This window comes from Delphinus delphis, chromosome 20 (genome assembly GCF_949987515.2).
Source record: "Delphinus delphis chromosome 20, mDelDel1.2, whole genome shotgun sequence".
NCBI lineage: Eukaryota > Metazoa > Chordata > Mammalia > Artiodactyla > Delphinidae > Delphinus > Delphinus delphis.
In genome coordinates this window covers 15,540,364-15,555,526 of record NC_082702.1, presented here as the reverse complement: position 1 = coordinate 15,555,526, position 15,163 = coordinate 15,540,364, and the positions used below count along the sequence as shown (strand labels likewise).

Genomic DNA, 15,163 nt, shown 5'->3' with positions numbered 1-15,163 from the left:
ACTGGCTATTGGCTGGGAGCTGAGTGGGGACGATAAATAGAGCACATCACATGTTCTTTCCATAATGGCTGTCCCAGGGTAGTTGGACTTTTTACATGATAGCTGGCTTCTCCAAAGCAAGCGTTCTAGGAGAACCAGGCAAAAACTGCATGGCCTTTTCTGACCCAGCCTCAGAAGTCACATAGTATCACTTGTGCCTCTGTCGATTGATCAAAGTGATTACAAACCCACCCAGATTCAAGAGGAGGCCACATAGACCTGAATTCTTTTCCTTTAATTTATTTATTTGGCTGCGCCGGGTCTCAGTTGCCACACGCAGGATCTTCGTTGCAGTGTGCAGGATCTCTAGTTGCGGCATGCGGCATCTAGTTCCCTGACCAGGGATTGAACCTGGGCCCCTGCATTGGGAGCGTGGAGTCTTAACCACTGGACCACTAGGAAGTCCCCCTAGATCTGAATTCTTGCTACAAGGAATGTCAAAGCCCTGGTGGTTGTTTTTCAAACAGTCCCACCTTTCTGTAAAGAACATTCTTTAAAGCATTGGGTCCTTCTCTGTCCTCATTCTACACATTCTCCTCTGATCTATTCTGGTAACTTTAATCACCATCTACATGCAATTCCCAGCCCTATCTCCAGCCCAGACCCTTTCCTGATGTACACATTGGTTGTCAACCGGATAGCTTCCTGCTCCTGTCTTAGATATTGCTTAAAGACCAAGCTGTGCCTGTTTAAATCCTGAGCCACAGAATCATGAAAAGTAATAAAAATCATTGTTCCTTTAGGCTACTAATTTTGGTATGGTTTGTTATGGAACAAAAGCTAACTGATACAGGATTAAGGAAATGTTTTCTGGGTTTGCGGAAGAAGGGATAACATGTTTTTCACAATATAAAGACAATCACCATACCAGCACGGGGCCTGGAATATGTATTCATTCACCCATCAATCCACTCACTCATTCACTCACTCATTCAACAGATATTTATTGAGATCCTGCCACATGCCAGGCACCTTTCTGGGTTCTGTGGCTACAGCAGTGACCAAAACAGACAAAACTCCTGTCTTCATGGAGCTTACATAATTTAAAGTGTGGTTTCAGTGTAAGAACAATCTATTGGGTAATATAAAAGAATCATTGGCCAGACTGGAGAATGTAAGAATTTATAATAGAATAGAAGCATCATGTCATACCAATTGGGTTGATCCCTCACCTTTTGAGGGAAAAATATCATTTAGGTATTTTATTTGGTGGTGGTGGGGATTACACCATGAAAAGCTAAAGATTTTCACCAGCAAATAGTAAATGACCTCTGTATGAGGAAAGACTTTCAGAACTTCAGTATAGTGGGGGAACAAACCACCAAGTAAAAGATAGATGAATTTGACTGTATAAAAAGCTGAATGTTTTATATGTCTAAAAAAGGCATGGCTGGGCTTCCCTGGTGGCACAGTGGTTAAGAATCCGCCTGCCAATGCAGGGGACACGGGTTCGAGCCCTGGTCCGGGAATATCCCACAGGCCACGGAGCAGCTAAGCCTGTGCGCCGCAACTACTGAGCCCACGTGCCACAACTACTGAAGCCCGTGCATCTAGAGCCTGTGCTCCACAACTAAAGAAGCCACCGCAGTGAGAAGCCCGTGCACCCCAACGAAAAGTAGCCCCTGCTCGCCGCAACTAGAGAAAAGCCCATGCTCTGCAATGAAGACCCAATGCAGCCAAAAATAAAATAAAAATTAAATTAATTAATTAAAAAAAAGATAACGGATATAAATTTTTTAAAAAAGGCATGGCCAACATTGAATTAAATATGCATTAGAGAAGTATATTTGCAACAAAAAAATGATAGAAATTTGATTAACACCCTTAAGGAGTGAAGATATTAATAAAGTAATGTGAAATTAACATGAAAAGCTAATAAATAAAAATGAGCATAGAATAGGAAGACAATTTATAGAAGAAAGCTTAATGGCCAACTAAATATGAAAGCCCAGTTTACCCCCACTAGTATTTGAAAAATGTCACTTAAAATACCCAGATAACTCCTTTTGTCTCATATCAGCAAAGATGTTTAAATTTTGGTTTCTCAAAGCTGAGGACCGTTCAGGGCAACAAGGGACCCATCCGCCATGGTTGAGATATGAATGGCAACCACCTTTCTGGAGAATGACTGTGTAGCCTGAGTCCAAAGCCTGAAAATGTGGACGTCTGTTGACCCATCATTAATGTTTCTAGGAATTTGGCCCCTGGAAATAATCAGGGAAGTGGGTAAGGTCTTGTGAAAGGATTGTCATGGCACCTTTTTTTTTTTTTTTTGTATTATTATAACAAGAAAAAACAAAGCAAAAAAAAGCTTCACAAATTTCCGAGGAGATGTTAATGAATACTCAAAGATAAAAGGGTTCCTTGATAAAAGAAATGTGGGCTTTGCTGGCTTGAACAAAGTTAGATGAGCTGCTTTGTTGCAGGAATTTTCATTAACATGCTAGAGTCCATGATAACTCTACAAGAGGGAATCTCCTAGGCATCATTTTCTGAATTTGTTTGGTCATGGAGCCTGTATCAGATAGCTATTGCTATGTGACAAACCACACCAAAACTTAGTGGCTCAAAAATATAGTCGTTGAGCTTCCCTGGTTGCACAGTGGTTAGGAATCCGCCTGCCAATGCAGGGGACATGGGTTCGAGCCCTGGCCTGGGAAGATCCCACATTCCACGGAGCAACTAAGCCTGTGAGCCACAACTACTGAGCCTGCAAGCCACAACTACTAAGCCCACATGCCATGATTACTGAAGCCTGCGCGCCTAGAGCCCACGTTCCGCAACGAAGAGCAGCCCCGCTCGCCGCAGCTAGAGAAAGCCCACACACAGCAAGGAAGACCCAATGCAGGCAAAAAATAAATTAAAAAAATAATAAATAATCATTTATTATTCTCACAAGTCTATGGATTAGGGACTTCCCTGGTGGTCCAGTGGTAAAGAATCCGCCTTGTAATGCAGGGGACACAAGTTTGATCCCTGGTCAGGGAACTAAGATCCGACATGCCCCGAGTGCAACTAAGCCAGCATGCCACAACTACTGAGCTCATGCGCCACAACTACAGAGAAGCCTGCGCACCTCAACGAAGATCCCACGTGCCACAGCTCAGACCCAACACAGCCAAAAATAAATAAATAAATATTAATGAAAGAAAACATTGCATTAAAAAAAAAGTGTATGGATTAGCTGCATGGTTCTGCTGATCTGGACCAGGCTTGGCTGATTTTGGTTGGGCTTACTTTTGCATCTGTCATTTGCTAGAGGGTCAACTCGGCCCTGGACAGTTATGATGGCATTGTCTGAGAGCACGCGGGGAGAGAGAGAAAAGAACATAAGGCCCCTTGAGACCTGGGCTGGGAAGTATTACACTGTCCTTCCACCTCATTCTGTTGGTTAATGACAAGGCCAATCTGGCTTCAAAGAGTTAGGAAATAGACTCTACCCCTTGATGTGAGAAACTGCAAAGTCAGATTGTACAGGGCAAGGATACACGGAAGGGTGGAAAATAGAGCTATTTTTGCAATCAGTCTACCACAGAGCTTATTCTTCATGGAGTGTATTAAAGTAAAATAAGGCTGTTAAACAGCTCTTTGGATATTGCTGCATTTGCAGAGCCTCCTCGTCTATGTCTTGTCTTCGTTCAACTGGGAACATCCAGGTCAAGCTGCCAGTAGGGCTTCTTCTCTTTTTTTTTTTTTTTTGCGGTACGCAGGCCTCTCACTGTGGTGGCCTCTCCCATTGCGGAGCACAGTCTCCGGATGCACAGGTTCAGCGGCCATGGCTCACGGGCCCAGCATGCAGCTCCGCGGCATGTGGGATCCTCCCGGACCGGGGCACGAACCCGCGTTCCCTGCATCGGGCAGGCGGACTCTCAACCACTGCGCCACCAGGGAAGCCTCACTTTCTTAAGGGAGAGGAGATGAGGGCAGAGAGGTGACAGGGCAGATCACTAGGGACTTGGTGGCCTTGTGAGGATTTTGACTCTTACTGTGGTGAGATGCAGCCAAGGGAGGGCTCAGCCAGTAGGTTTCTGATCTGCCTCAGGTGTTCACAGGCTCCCTCTGGCTGCGTTTGGGGAAAAGACTGGGAGGGCAGGCTCAGGAGCTGGGGGATCAGGGAGGAGGCTGCTCTAACTGTCCAGGCAGGAGAGGGTGGGGGCTGGGCCAGGTTGGGGGCAGGGGAAGGGGAGGAGAGTTTAGATTCTGTAGGTAGAGTCACCAGGGTTTGCTGACAGTTGGAGTGGGTCTGAAACTGAGGTCAAGGATGGACCTAGGGTATTTAGTCTCAGTCACTGGAAGGATAGAGGTGCCATTAACCTAGATGGGGAAGGTGGGGAGGGAGCAGGTTTGGGAGGAAGGTCAGGAGCTCAGTTTAAGATGTGTCAAGCTTGAGACATCTCTAAGACCCCCATGGAGATATTGAGTAGGATGCAGGATGTAGGATCCTGAAGATAGAACTATCTGGGCTGAAGATAGAAACTTGGGTGTTGATACCCTAGAGATGGATTTCTTTTTTTTTGGCTGCACCGCACACCTTGGGGGATTCTAGTTCCCCACCAGGGATTGAACCCGTGCCCTTGGCAGTGAAAGCTTGGAGTCCTAACCACTGGACCGCCAGGGAATTGCCTAGAGATAGAATTTTAGCCATGCATGTGAGGGAGATCCATGATGGCATGAGTAAACTAGAGAGAAGGACTAAGATTTAGAGCTGGCCAGGGTTAAGAGGTCAGGGAGCCAGACCTAGATGACAATATGATTGTAATTGGCAGTGAGTGTTATGAGAAAGTATGTTACAAGCATGTAACTGCAAGCTTCAGCTTCAGTCTCAGGTTTAGACAGGGAGGGCTTCCTGGAAGAGGTGACTCCTGAGCTGACACCAAAACCTGAGTGGCTAAAAAACCAGGCAAAAAAGGCAGAAGGAGTGTTCCAGATAGAGGGCACAGCCCATGCAAAGGCCTGTCAGCAAGTGAGCTCTGGAGAGGGCAGAGAAGGAAGCTACTCAGACTGGCAGGGAGGGGTGTGGTCAGAAGGGAATCCAGATTAGTCATCACCAAAAGTTTTGGGCAACAGCCAAGCCCAGGTTCAGACCTGGTCCTGCCACCCTCTGTGACCTCAGGCGAGTGACCCTGCCTTCAGAGATTCCATTTTCTCTCCTGTTGGTTCCTGCCTCATAGATAAGGCTTATGTGGCAGCCCCAGCAAGCCTTCAGGAAGCATAGCTGTGACTGGGGTTTTGTCTGTTGCGCTTGTTATTTGAGCTATTATCATATTAATTATATTATTGAAGAGTCAATGCGTTAGGGTAACGATGCTGAAAACTCAGCCTCTGTGCACTGGTGCCAAATCAAATCTTGGAGTTTTGGGTGAAGTAGAAAAGAAGAGTTTTATTGCTTTGCCAGGCAAACAGGGACACAACAGGCTCATGGCCTCAAAAACTGTGTCCCAAACCGGGGGATTTGGTGAGGAGTTTAATAGCAGTGGTTCAAGGGCAGGGTTGGTGATAAGGATCAGGGTGTGTGCAGGGCCTGCACTTCTTTAATCTGGCCTCAGGTGGTCTCCTGATGCACTTCTCTGGAATGAAGAACGCTTCATCAAATAGTTAACATCTTCCATTTGTTGGGGGTTTTAGTTCTGCAGAAGAACTCAAAGATATTGTTATGTGTATTCCTTGAGGAGCCAGGACCCGGCTCCAAGGCTGCACTACTCTTTCTTGACTGCTCCTCCCTTTGTCTCCGCATCCCCTCCCTTCCCTGATTAGCAGCTGTTTGAACCTGCCCTTTGGAGCTCAAGGAAGGTCATGGAGGCTGAAGCCTATTTCCTACAAACAAGAAACAGGGGACACAGAAAGGCTTCTGTGCCCAGGAGCCCTACAGGGTCCTGCTCGGTTTCAGTAGTGCTCAAGAGTACAGGCTTGGGAGTTTACCCTCAGAATCAGTTTACTTATTCGTAAAATGGAGATAATGTATAGTATCCATCCCATAGGACTGTTATGAGGACATATGACCCGATATAAAGTACTTGGGAGAGTGCTTGGCAGTTATTTTTTTATCAGTATTACCTAAGCAGGAGCAAGACACAGAGGATAATAGCTACTATTTACGAAGCATTTACTGCTTAATTTTGATAGGGGCCTAGAAAGTGGGGGCATGGAAACCTTCGTTTGCATTTTACAGATTAGGAGATCGTTGCTCAGCTCACTGTTTTGGGATCCCAAATTATTAAGGGCAAAGTCAGGATTCAAACTCAGGCTGAGCCAGCTTCCCAGGGAGAGGCTAAAGGCTAGACAGTCAGACTGCCTGGGGGAGCCAGATTTAGCTCCCTCTGAGGAGCCCTGAAAAAGTACTGGGCCCTCACAGGTTGGACGTTGGAAGCAGAGAGCAAGGGAGATACCCAAAGGTGGCTTCAGTTGCCATTTTCCCTCTCAGCTGCATTCCACACCCTGCCCACCACCCGACCTTGGGAACATCTAGCCTCAGAAACCAGGCTGTGGCCAGGGGACTCATCGTGTGTCTGGGGCCCTCTTTAGAGACTGTAAGACTGAGACTACACTTTGGGCCCGTCCAGGAAAAATGATTCTGGTGACCCTGACTCAGGGGGCCAAGGGGTGTGGATGGAGAAGGCACAAGACAGTCCAATTCGTAGGCGGAACTGGAACGCCATCAGGGCTGTGCCACACAGGGCTGTGCCCCGCCACAGATGCGGGCGCTTGTCCCCGTACTGTGGGCCAAACATAATTCGGGGCCTCCAACTGCTGCTTGTCGCGACAAGGCTAGGATAGGCGACAAGTGCCAAGAGTCCCAAGAGTTCCTTTCCGAGGAGACCGAAAACCACATCTGTGATTGGGTGGAGGCTGATTTTGGGGCGAACATTCACACTACAACACTAGGGGGTGACCTTGGGCACGACGAGTCCTCAAGTCACCTCGGAGTTCTCGTCCCCGGGCGCCTGCACCTGGAACCAATAAGTGCAGGGAAAAAATCTCAGCTCTTTTAAGTCAGGGCGGTGTCGGAACGCTAAGCACCGGAAACGCAGGACTGAGCCTGGGCGGCCGCACCCCATTACAGAAGGCGGGGCCCGCAGGCACACGCGCAGTTTCAATGTCGGCTCTAGGACCGTGCGGATGCCGCTGGGCCGCCCCGCAAGTGCCTAATCCGGCCTCTTCCGCCTGAGTCACCCGCCCCTCCCTGAGGAGCCGGACGCAGCAGGAGGCCCCAGAGCAGCACAGACTAGCGGACCGGCCGACGCGCGAGCGAGGCGGTGAGCGCCCAGTCCGGACTCCCCCTGCACTCTGTAAACCCGGCCCTGGAGGCCTCCAGACCCGAAAAGATGCTCAAATCTTGTCCTCAGGGGTCCACCGCACCCACGATCTCGGATTCGAACCCCCTGATCTGTCCGGCCCTAGTTATCCCGCCCCGGGGACTCTTCCACCCTCCCTCTCAGGATCTAAAATAGAAGCCCATGGATTTGAGAGGTACCCCGTAAATTCAGCCCTGGGTGTGGCCTCCAGGACTACGATCCTGGATCCGTGCTCTCAATTCTAACGGGGACTCCGGTATCCCGGGCCCCGGGGCTCACACTCAATATCTTAGACCCGAACCCATAGACACAGCGATGAGACTAATCCCGCTGCTGGTTGTACCTAAACCCTCAAGCCCACATTCTGGATTTACTAAACTCTGCTCCAGGAGCCTCCAGGCGGAGAATTTCTGATCCACGCTCCCGACCCACCCCAAACCCCTAAATCAGTCTTAGGGCTCTGGATCTCAGATTCGAGAGTCAGCTTGGGGCCCCCATCTCGAGAACCCCACTTGACCTGGCCGCTGTCTGGTGCTTAATGATGCCTATGCGTAGACTCAGCCCAGAGTCCTTCAAGCCAGACGCGGACCCTTCCCCCAGAAGCCCAGACCCCATCCCGAATGGACCCTCAAGCCGCAGCCGGAGGACAGGTCTCCGCCTAGCGGCTTCATATCACTCCCCCAAGTCCAGCAGTCAGAAATGCGTATTTCTTTGGGGGAAGGGGCGGGCTCAGGGACGAGACAGCCACCTGACCCCTTTTTCCCTCCTCAGGAATCTTGAGTCACAGCCATGTTCCTGGTTAACTCGTTCCTGAAGGGTGGAGGAGGCGGCGGGGGAGGCGGGGGCCTGGGCGGGGGCCTAGGGAATGTGCTCGGAGGCCTGATCAGCGGCGGCGGCGGCGGCGGCGGCGGCGGAGGAGGAGGCGGTGGCGGCGGTGGCGGTGGCGGAACTGCCATGCGCATCCTGGGCGGGGTCATTAGCGCCATTAGGTAAGGCGGGGCCTGAGGAGGGGCGGGGCCTGGAGGAAGAGGCTTGTCCAGCCAGAATAGAGTGGGGTAACCTGGACACTGACCAGGATCCTTAATTAGGCTGGGCCGGGACTGGGCTAGGAGACCGGCCTTGAGGGGGCCGACCGTAATGAGTTCATGGGGGCGGGGCTTGACATGGGGGTAGTCTTGTGGGGACAATCTGATGGGCTTTGGGAGGTGGAGCTTAATGGGGCTGGCGCGGCCTACTTCCGCTAACCTGGAGACAAACGTTAAGGGGGCGGAGCCAGTGAGGCTGGGTATCACTTCATGGGGGCACGGCTAGCCTTATGGGCGCGGCGTGGCCCTCGTAGGTGGGTCAATGAGGTGTGCCCAGAAGAGGTCTAACCGTAATGGGACAGGGGAAATGGCCTTGAAGGGGCAGGGCCTGGCTGGGAACTGGCTGGTTAAATTAGAAAAATGTCCTGGTGGAGGTAGGGCAGGGCGTCGGTAGGGGCCTCGTTAGTCTTGGCCACTGAGTGTGATCCCTTAAAGGGGTGAGAACTAATGGAGCTGGGGTGGGATCTTGGGAAGACACAAGTGTTCAGAAGCCGTGGCGATGGAGCAGGTTCCTAGACAGGTGGAACCCAGGAGGGTGGGGCTCCGGGAAGCTGGGGCCGAGCTTCTATGAAATGAGCTCCCGTCTTTTGAGAAATCTGCCATTGCGTGGGTGTGCCCTGGCAAGAGGGGGTCCTACCGTGGGGACACAACCAGGGCAGCGAGGATAGGGACAGGTGAGGACAAGGACTGATGAGGCGGGCAGAGGGAACAGGTAGGTAGGGCGGCGAGCTGGGGGTTGGGGGCTTGGGGTGTGGGCGCTGGTGCTGCCCGTTGGAGGCCCCGCCCCCTGGCACTAACTGCCCCTTGTTTCCCTTCAGTGAGGCGGCTGCGCAGTACAACCCAGAGCCCCCGGTAAGCCACCCTTCACAATCGGAGACCCCTCTTCTTCAAAGGGACAAGGACCCATCATTGTCCCTTTGAAGAAGCCCCACACTTCTCCTTATGAAATTTATCTCATTAAGTCTCTCCCTTGTAACATCCTTAAACTTAGCTATATCCACTCCCTATTCATTGACCACCTCTCATTCATTAGTCACTCAGCCACCCAGCCCACTCTGACTTTCCCACCTAAGGCTGTCCTGGCCAGGGCACCCCTCCCCCTACCTGCTCTGAGATCTCCTCCCTCTGCAGCCCCCTCGCACCCATTACTCCAACATCGAGGCCAATGAGAGTGAGGAGGTCCGGCAGTTCCGGAGGCTCTTTGCCCAGCTGGCTGGAGAGGTAAGTAACCTGGGGCCCCCAGAAGTGTCCTCACCCTTCCATGCCTTCCCTCTGGATGCCCTTTACATGTACATTCGACCATGGCAATCCCAAAGTTCCCATCCTCCTTCATGACATGCCCAGACCCCTTTCAGTCACCCCTGACCCATTCCTAACTTCTCCCCCTAGGACATGGAGGTCAGTGCCACAGAACTCATGAACATTCTCAACAAAGTCGTGACCCGACGTGAGTGACTGGGGTCAACACACAGGGCAGGTTTAGAGGCATGGCGACTGGGGTAGCTGTGATCTCTGGCCTCTGACTTTCAACCTGCATCCCACAGATCCTGATCTGAAGACTGATGGTTTTGGCATTGACACATGTCGCAGCATGGTGGCTGTTATGGATGTATCCTTGAGGGCAGTCTGGCGGAGGCCTTGGTGAAGAGGGGATTTTCTTTTTTGCTTTTCTTTCTTTTTTTTTTTTTTTTTGGCTGTGCTGCATGGTTTGTGGGATCTTGGTTCCCCAACCAGGGATTGAACCCGGGCCCTCGGCAGTGAGAGCAAGGAGTCCTAACCACTGGACTGCCAGGGAATTCCCAAGAGGGGATTTTCTGAGAGCATGAGTTGGGCGGTCAGTGTGTAGCTTTCATATCCACAGATGTAGACATGTATATATCACAACACACACCCACCTTGGACATGCGGCAATACATAATAACAGCTGTCATAACATGTTGCATAGGGTTAACCAAATCCAGCTCTGCCCTTAGCAAGGTTACTGAGCCTCTCTGTGCCTCAGTTTGCCTCTCTGTAAAATCGGGTGAATGATAATGGTGATAACAAATTGGAGTTACATGCAAAAGGTTTAGCACAGTACATAGCACATAAGCGGTCTATACATGCTAACTGTTACCATGATCTCACCCAGGTTGATTTTTCAGCTCTGAATCTGTTTCTCTGTCACTGGGGTATAATACTGGTGGGACTGGTGTCTTGAGGATTTAGTGACAAAAGTGATGTTCCTGAGAAGCTTAGCACTATCTGACGTGTACTTGGTCATTTGATAAGTCTTGGCCATTGTTGCTATTTATTGAGAATTTATTAAGTGCCAACCCCTGAGCTAAGGGCTTTATACCAATATACAGCCCTCTCATTCACTTTTATTTATTTATTTTTATTTACTTATTTATTTTTTGGCTGCGTTGGGTCTTCGTTGCTGCGCGTGGGCTTTCTCTAGTTGCCGCAAGCGGGGGCTACTCTTCGTTGTGGTGCATGGGCTTCTCATTGTGGCTTCTCTTGTTGCGGAGCACGGGCTCTAGGCGCGAGGGCTTCAGTAGTGTGGCACGCGGGCTCAGTAGTTGTGGCTCGCGGGCTCAGTAGTTGTGGCTCGCGGGCTCTAGAGCGCAGGCTCAGTAGTTGTGGCGCACGGGCTTAGTTGCTCTACGGCGTGTGGGATCTTCCCAGACCAGGGCTCGAAGCCATGTCCCCTGCATTGTCAGGCGGATTCTTAACAACTGCGCCACCAGGGAAGCCCCTCATTCACTTTTTATCAGAAACCCAGCAGGTATTTACTCTTATCCCTTATTTCCTTAGAGTTCTAAGATACCCTTGTTTTTTACATGTCCTAACATTTATAACATTGAATTACTGTTGAAGAATTTTATAAATGAGGAGTTCCCCGTGGTTATGTTTAAAGTGTCTCTATTTTGAAATATAGACTAAAATAGTCTATATTTAGAAATATAGACTAAAGTAAGTTGGCAAAATGAACAATGAAGCCACACCCAAGGTGACATGACTAGGGTGGGATGGGAGCTGGGGTTTTAGCCCAGGTTCCCCTGCTTGGCCATTATCCTCATCGTGTACACAGTGCACGTATCTGGGTACATTTATTCTTAACACCCTCTCACCAGAGTGACACGACCGGCAAGCTGGGCTTCGAGGAATTCAAGTACTTGTGGAACAACATCAAGAAGTGGCAGGTGTGTGCAGCCTCTGAAACTCCTAGCACAAAGACCCCCAAGCCATGGAGATGCCATGCCCCATGATGCTTAGTTGAACCCTGACCTCCTTGTCCCCACAGACCATATACAAACAGTTTGACATTGACCGTTCAGGGACCATTGGCAGCAGTGAACTCCCGGGGGCCTTTGAGGCAGCAGGTGTGGCTGGCGGGAACGTGATGGGGCTGGGGGTGGGACTGGTGAGGCAGTCCCCACTGAGCTGGGATGAGCCTGAATCCTGGGGCTGGGAGGGCTGGGCTATGTGGCCCCCGCACCTGAGAGACAGTCATTCTCAGGATTCCACCTGAATGAGCATCTCTACAACATGATCATCCGACGCTACTCAGATGAGGAAGGGAACATGGATTTTGACAACTTCATCAGCTGCCTGGTCAGACTGGATGCCATGTTCCGTGAGTGACACCCCAGCTCTCTTCCTGGGTGGGGATTTGTCCAACTTCCATCCGCCAAGCCTCCTTTGAGCCTGACCCTGAGGTGGGCAATGTTAGGGGCACAGCAGCGACTGAAATAGCCCTAGTTTCTGCCCGCATGTTGCTCACAGTCCAGAGGAGGAGAGGCAAATTCCCAGACAGTGACAACTCACAGTGGTTACGGCTGGGATCGGGGAAGCCTAGGCAGAGTGATGAGGGCTGTGAGGGGGAAGCTCAGGGCAGATTGGGTTTAGATTTGTGACTGGGGGAGCTCTCACAGCTATTCAACCCTAACAAGGCACCTGATGCAGCTTAAGGGGTCAAGGAGGGCTTCCTGGAGGAGGGAGGGCACATGTGAGTTGAGACCTGATGGATGAGGAGGAGTGACCCCAGCAAGAGGGTGGGGACGAGTGTTGCAGCGGGAACAGCCTGTGCGAAGGCCTAGAAAGGAAAGAGTAGATGGTGCTTTGGATGATTTTGGTTGGACTTGGTTCAGAGTGCTAAACATTTTAGGAAGGGGGTGGGATGGGGAGACATAAGGCTGGGAGGGGTCAGTAGGGGCTGGATCATGCGGTCTCTTGTGAACATTAACACACTGAATCCTTAAGACAGCCCTGTGAAGTGGGAATTATTGTCCCCATTTTCTGGAGGAGGAACCTAGGGTTCAAGGAGGCAAAATTTCTTGCTCACAGCCACTTAGCTAGGAAGTTGCAAAGCTAGAATTTGAACTCAGATTTGTCTGAGAGTTGCATAAAAGGAGGCAGGAGTAATGGGCCTGGTCAGGCTGTGCAGGCTGTGAATGCCAAGTTCAGGGGTGCTCAGACTCTACTGGGGACAGTGGACAGGGTCCAGGCAGGGGAATGACAGGGTCTCAGGTTTAACTTTAGGAAGATCTCCCGGTGTCCCAAGAGCCCAGGGAAGACAATGCATTAAGAGCCTGGGGAGAGGAAAAGGGGCAGGTGTGTCGGGGACATGAAGGGAAGGTGGGAGAGGACAATAGGGCAGATGATGCCAAAAGTCATGTATGAGAGGGCCCAAGAAATGGCCTTGGATTTACCAGCAAGAGGGCCAGCAGTGAGTGCAGCTTCCGGGGTACCAGGCGAGTGGGCCCTTGAGGGTGGTAACTGAGTGGTGAGTGACAGAGAAGCCACAAAGACAGTATGGGAGCCTGTTTGCCTACAGGTTTGGCTGTGAGTGAGGAACGTGGAGTCGAGTTTCAGGGCAGGAGTGGGGACCGCACGAGGCTGTAGGAGCAGGAAGTGCAGCGCCTCCTTCCGGTAGCCCCCTTAGGCTGGAACCGTGTGGAGCCGGTCGGTGGGAGGCTGGGGCTTGGGCAGAGGGGTGATGGGGGGCATGCAGGTCAGGATATGGAGCCCATTACTGAGGTGGGTAGCAGTCTGGGTTCCAATCCCATTTTTCTGACTTTTACACTGTGTGACATGGGGCACATAACTGCACTTCTCTGTGCCTTATTTTTTTTTCATTTTTAAAAAAAAAAATTTATTTTGGCTGCGCTGGTTCTTAGTTGTGGCACGTGGGATCTTTGTTGTGGCATGCAGGATCTTTTTTTTTTTTTTAGTTGCGGCATGTGGACTTCTTAGTTGTGGCATGCATGCGGGATCTAGCTCCCGAACCAGGGATTGAACCTGGGCCCCCTGCATTGAGAGTGTGGAGTGTTACCCACTGGACCACCAGGGAAATCCCTCTGTGCCTTATTTTTAAATGACACTTATCTCACAGAATCGGATTAAATGAGTTCATACACGGAAAGCGCTTTATACATTGCTTGGCACAGAGTACTAGCCATTATTATTGTCATCCCATATATTAATATATTTTTATCCTAAAAGCCAATCCCTCCAACCCTTCCTTTCTCCAGGTGCCTTTAAATCTCTTGACAAAGATGGCACTGGACAAATCCAGGTGAACATCCAGGAGGTAAGAACCCCATCCTGGGATGTGGGATCCTAGCAGGGGGCCCCTCCCCTCAGTCCCCTGTACCAGCTCTGGGCTGGGGCTCCCTCCCTCCTATTTTCCCAGTGACCCCTGGGTGAGGGCAGAGAAGGGCTGCTGGTATTCTTAGGTTCCCTGATCCTCATTCTCGGTGCCTTCCTCTCCCCAGTGGCTACAGCTGACCATGTATTCCTGAACGGGAGTCCCAGACCTGCCCCCTCATCGCCTCGCTGTAGGAGTCACCTTGGACTCTTCAGTCTCCCCCAGGGTTGATCCTGTTTGCAGTCACATCTTCATGGCTCCTGCTGACCCACAGGCCTTTCTGTTCTCCCAGCCCTTGGCACCCGGATTCTCAGTCAACAGCCAGGGCCCAACATGCTTTCAACACACCCCGCCCCAGCACACCCATCTCACATCTACTCCGTATCTACTTGCTTCTGTGCCAAGCCCAATGTTTGTGTTGCTTGCACACCCCAAGGGCCCTTCTCTCAGTTCTGGGAGGATCACTCCAGTCCCTACACACCCTGGCACACCCATTCAGTTACCACCCAGGCAGCTGAACTCCAGGCCACAACAGGCCACATGCCCCAGTGCCTTTGTCTGTATTCTGCTCCCAGCCTGCCAGGTCCAGGAGGAAATAAATGCACCCTAGTTGCTGCTCTCTCTGAGATCTGCCTCCTGTTCTGAGAGTTGAGGGGTGTCTCTGGCTCTGTTTGGGGCAGAGGGAGTCTGTCTCCGCCTGTCTTCTAGTCCTGGTCTTTTTTCAAATTCTGGATCCCAGTTGAGCTGTAACCTCATTCTTTTTGGGGTTTTTTTGGCCCCGCTGCATGTGGGATCTTAGTTCCCTGACCCAGGATTGAACCTGCGCCCCATGCGTTGGAAGCGCGGAGTCTTAACCACTGGACCACCAGGGAAGTCCCTGTAGCCTCATTCTTGCTGAGATCTCTCACAGAGCCTGTGGAGGCCAAGACTAGAAGCCTGGACCATCTCTGCTTCTGCTCCAAGAGCCATGCTGGTGGGAAGTCTTAGTGCTACCCCTGGCTCTGTCCCCCAAGGCCATGTTTGCCCCTCTCAGCTTCTGTGCTTGAGTGAGTCTGTCCTCACTTGCCTCTGCCTCTGTGTGTCATACATTATGCTCAGCATCTTCCTTCCCACCC

The 15,163-nt window shown here is 51.0% G+C and overlaps 1 protein-coding gene across 1 annotated transcript; it reads left to right on the top strand.

The window, feature by feature from the left end:
• The first annotated feature begins 7,186 nt into the window (after window positions 1-7,186).
• CAPNS1 (calpain small subunit 1) lies at window positions 7,187-14,674 on the top strand. Its single transcript, XM_059999473.1, has 11 exons — window positions 7,187-7,292; window positions 8,103-8,320; window positions 9,235-9,268; window positions 9,548-9,637; window positions 9,806-9,863; window positions 9,961-10,025; window positions 11,533-11,601; window positions 11,703-11,781; window positions 11,919-12,035; window positions 13,933-13,991; window positions 14,176-14,674. The coding sequence occupies exons 2-11, from the start codon at window positions 8,121-8,123 to the stop codon at window positions 14,200-14,202; spliced, it is 798 nt and encodes a 265-aa protein (XP_059855456.1). The 5' UTR covers window positions 7,187-7,292; window positions 8,103-8,120; the 3' UTR covers window positions 14,203-14,674.
• The last annotated feature ends 489 nt before the right edge of the window (window positions 14,675-15,163 follow it).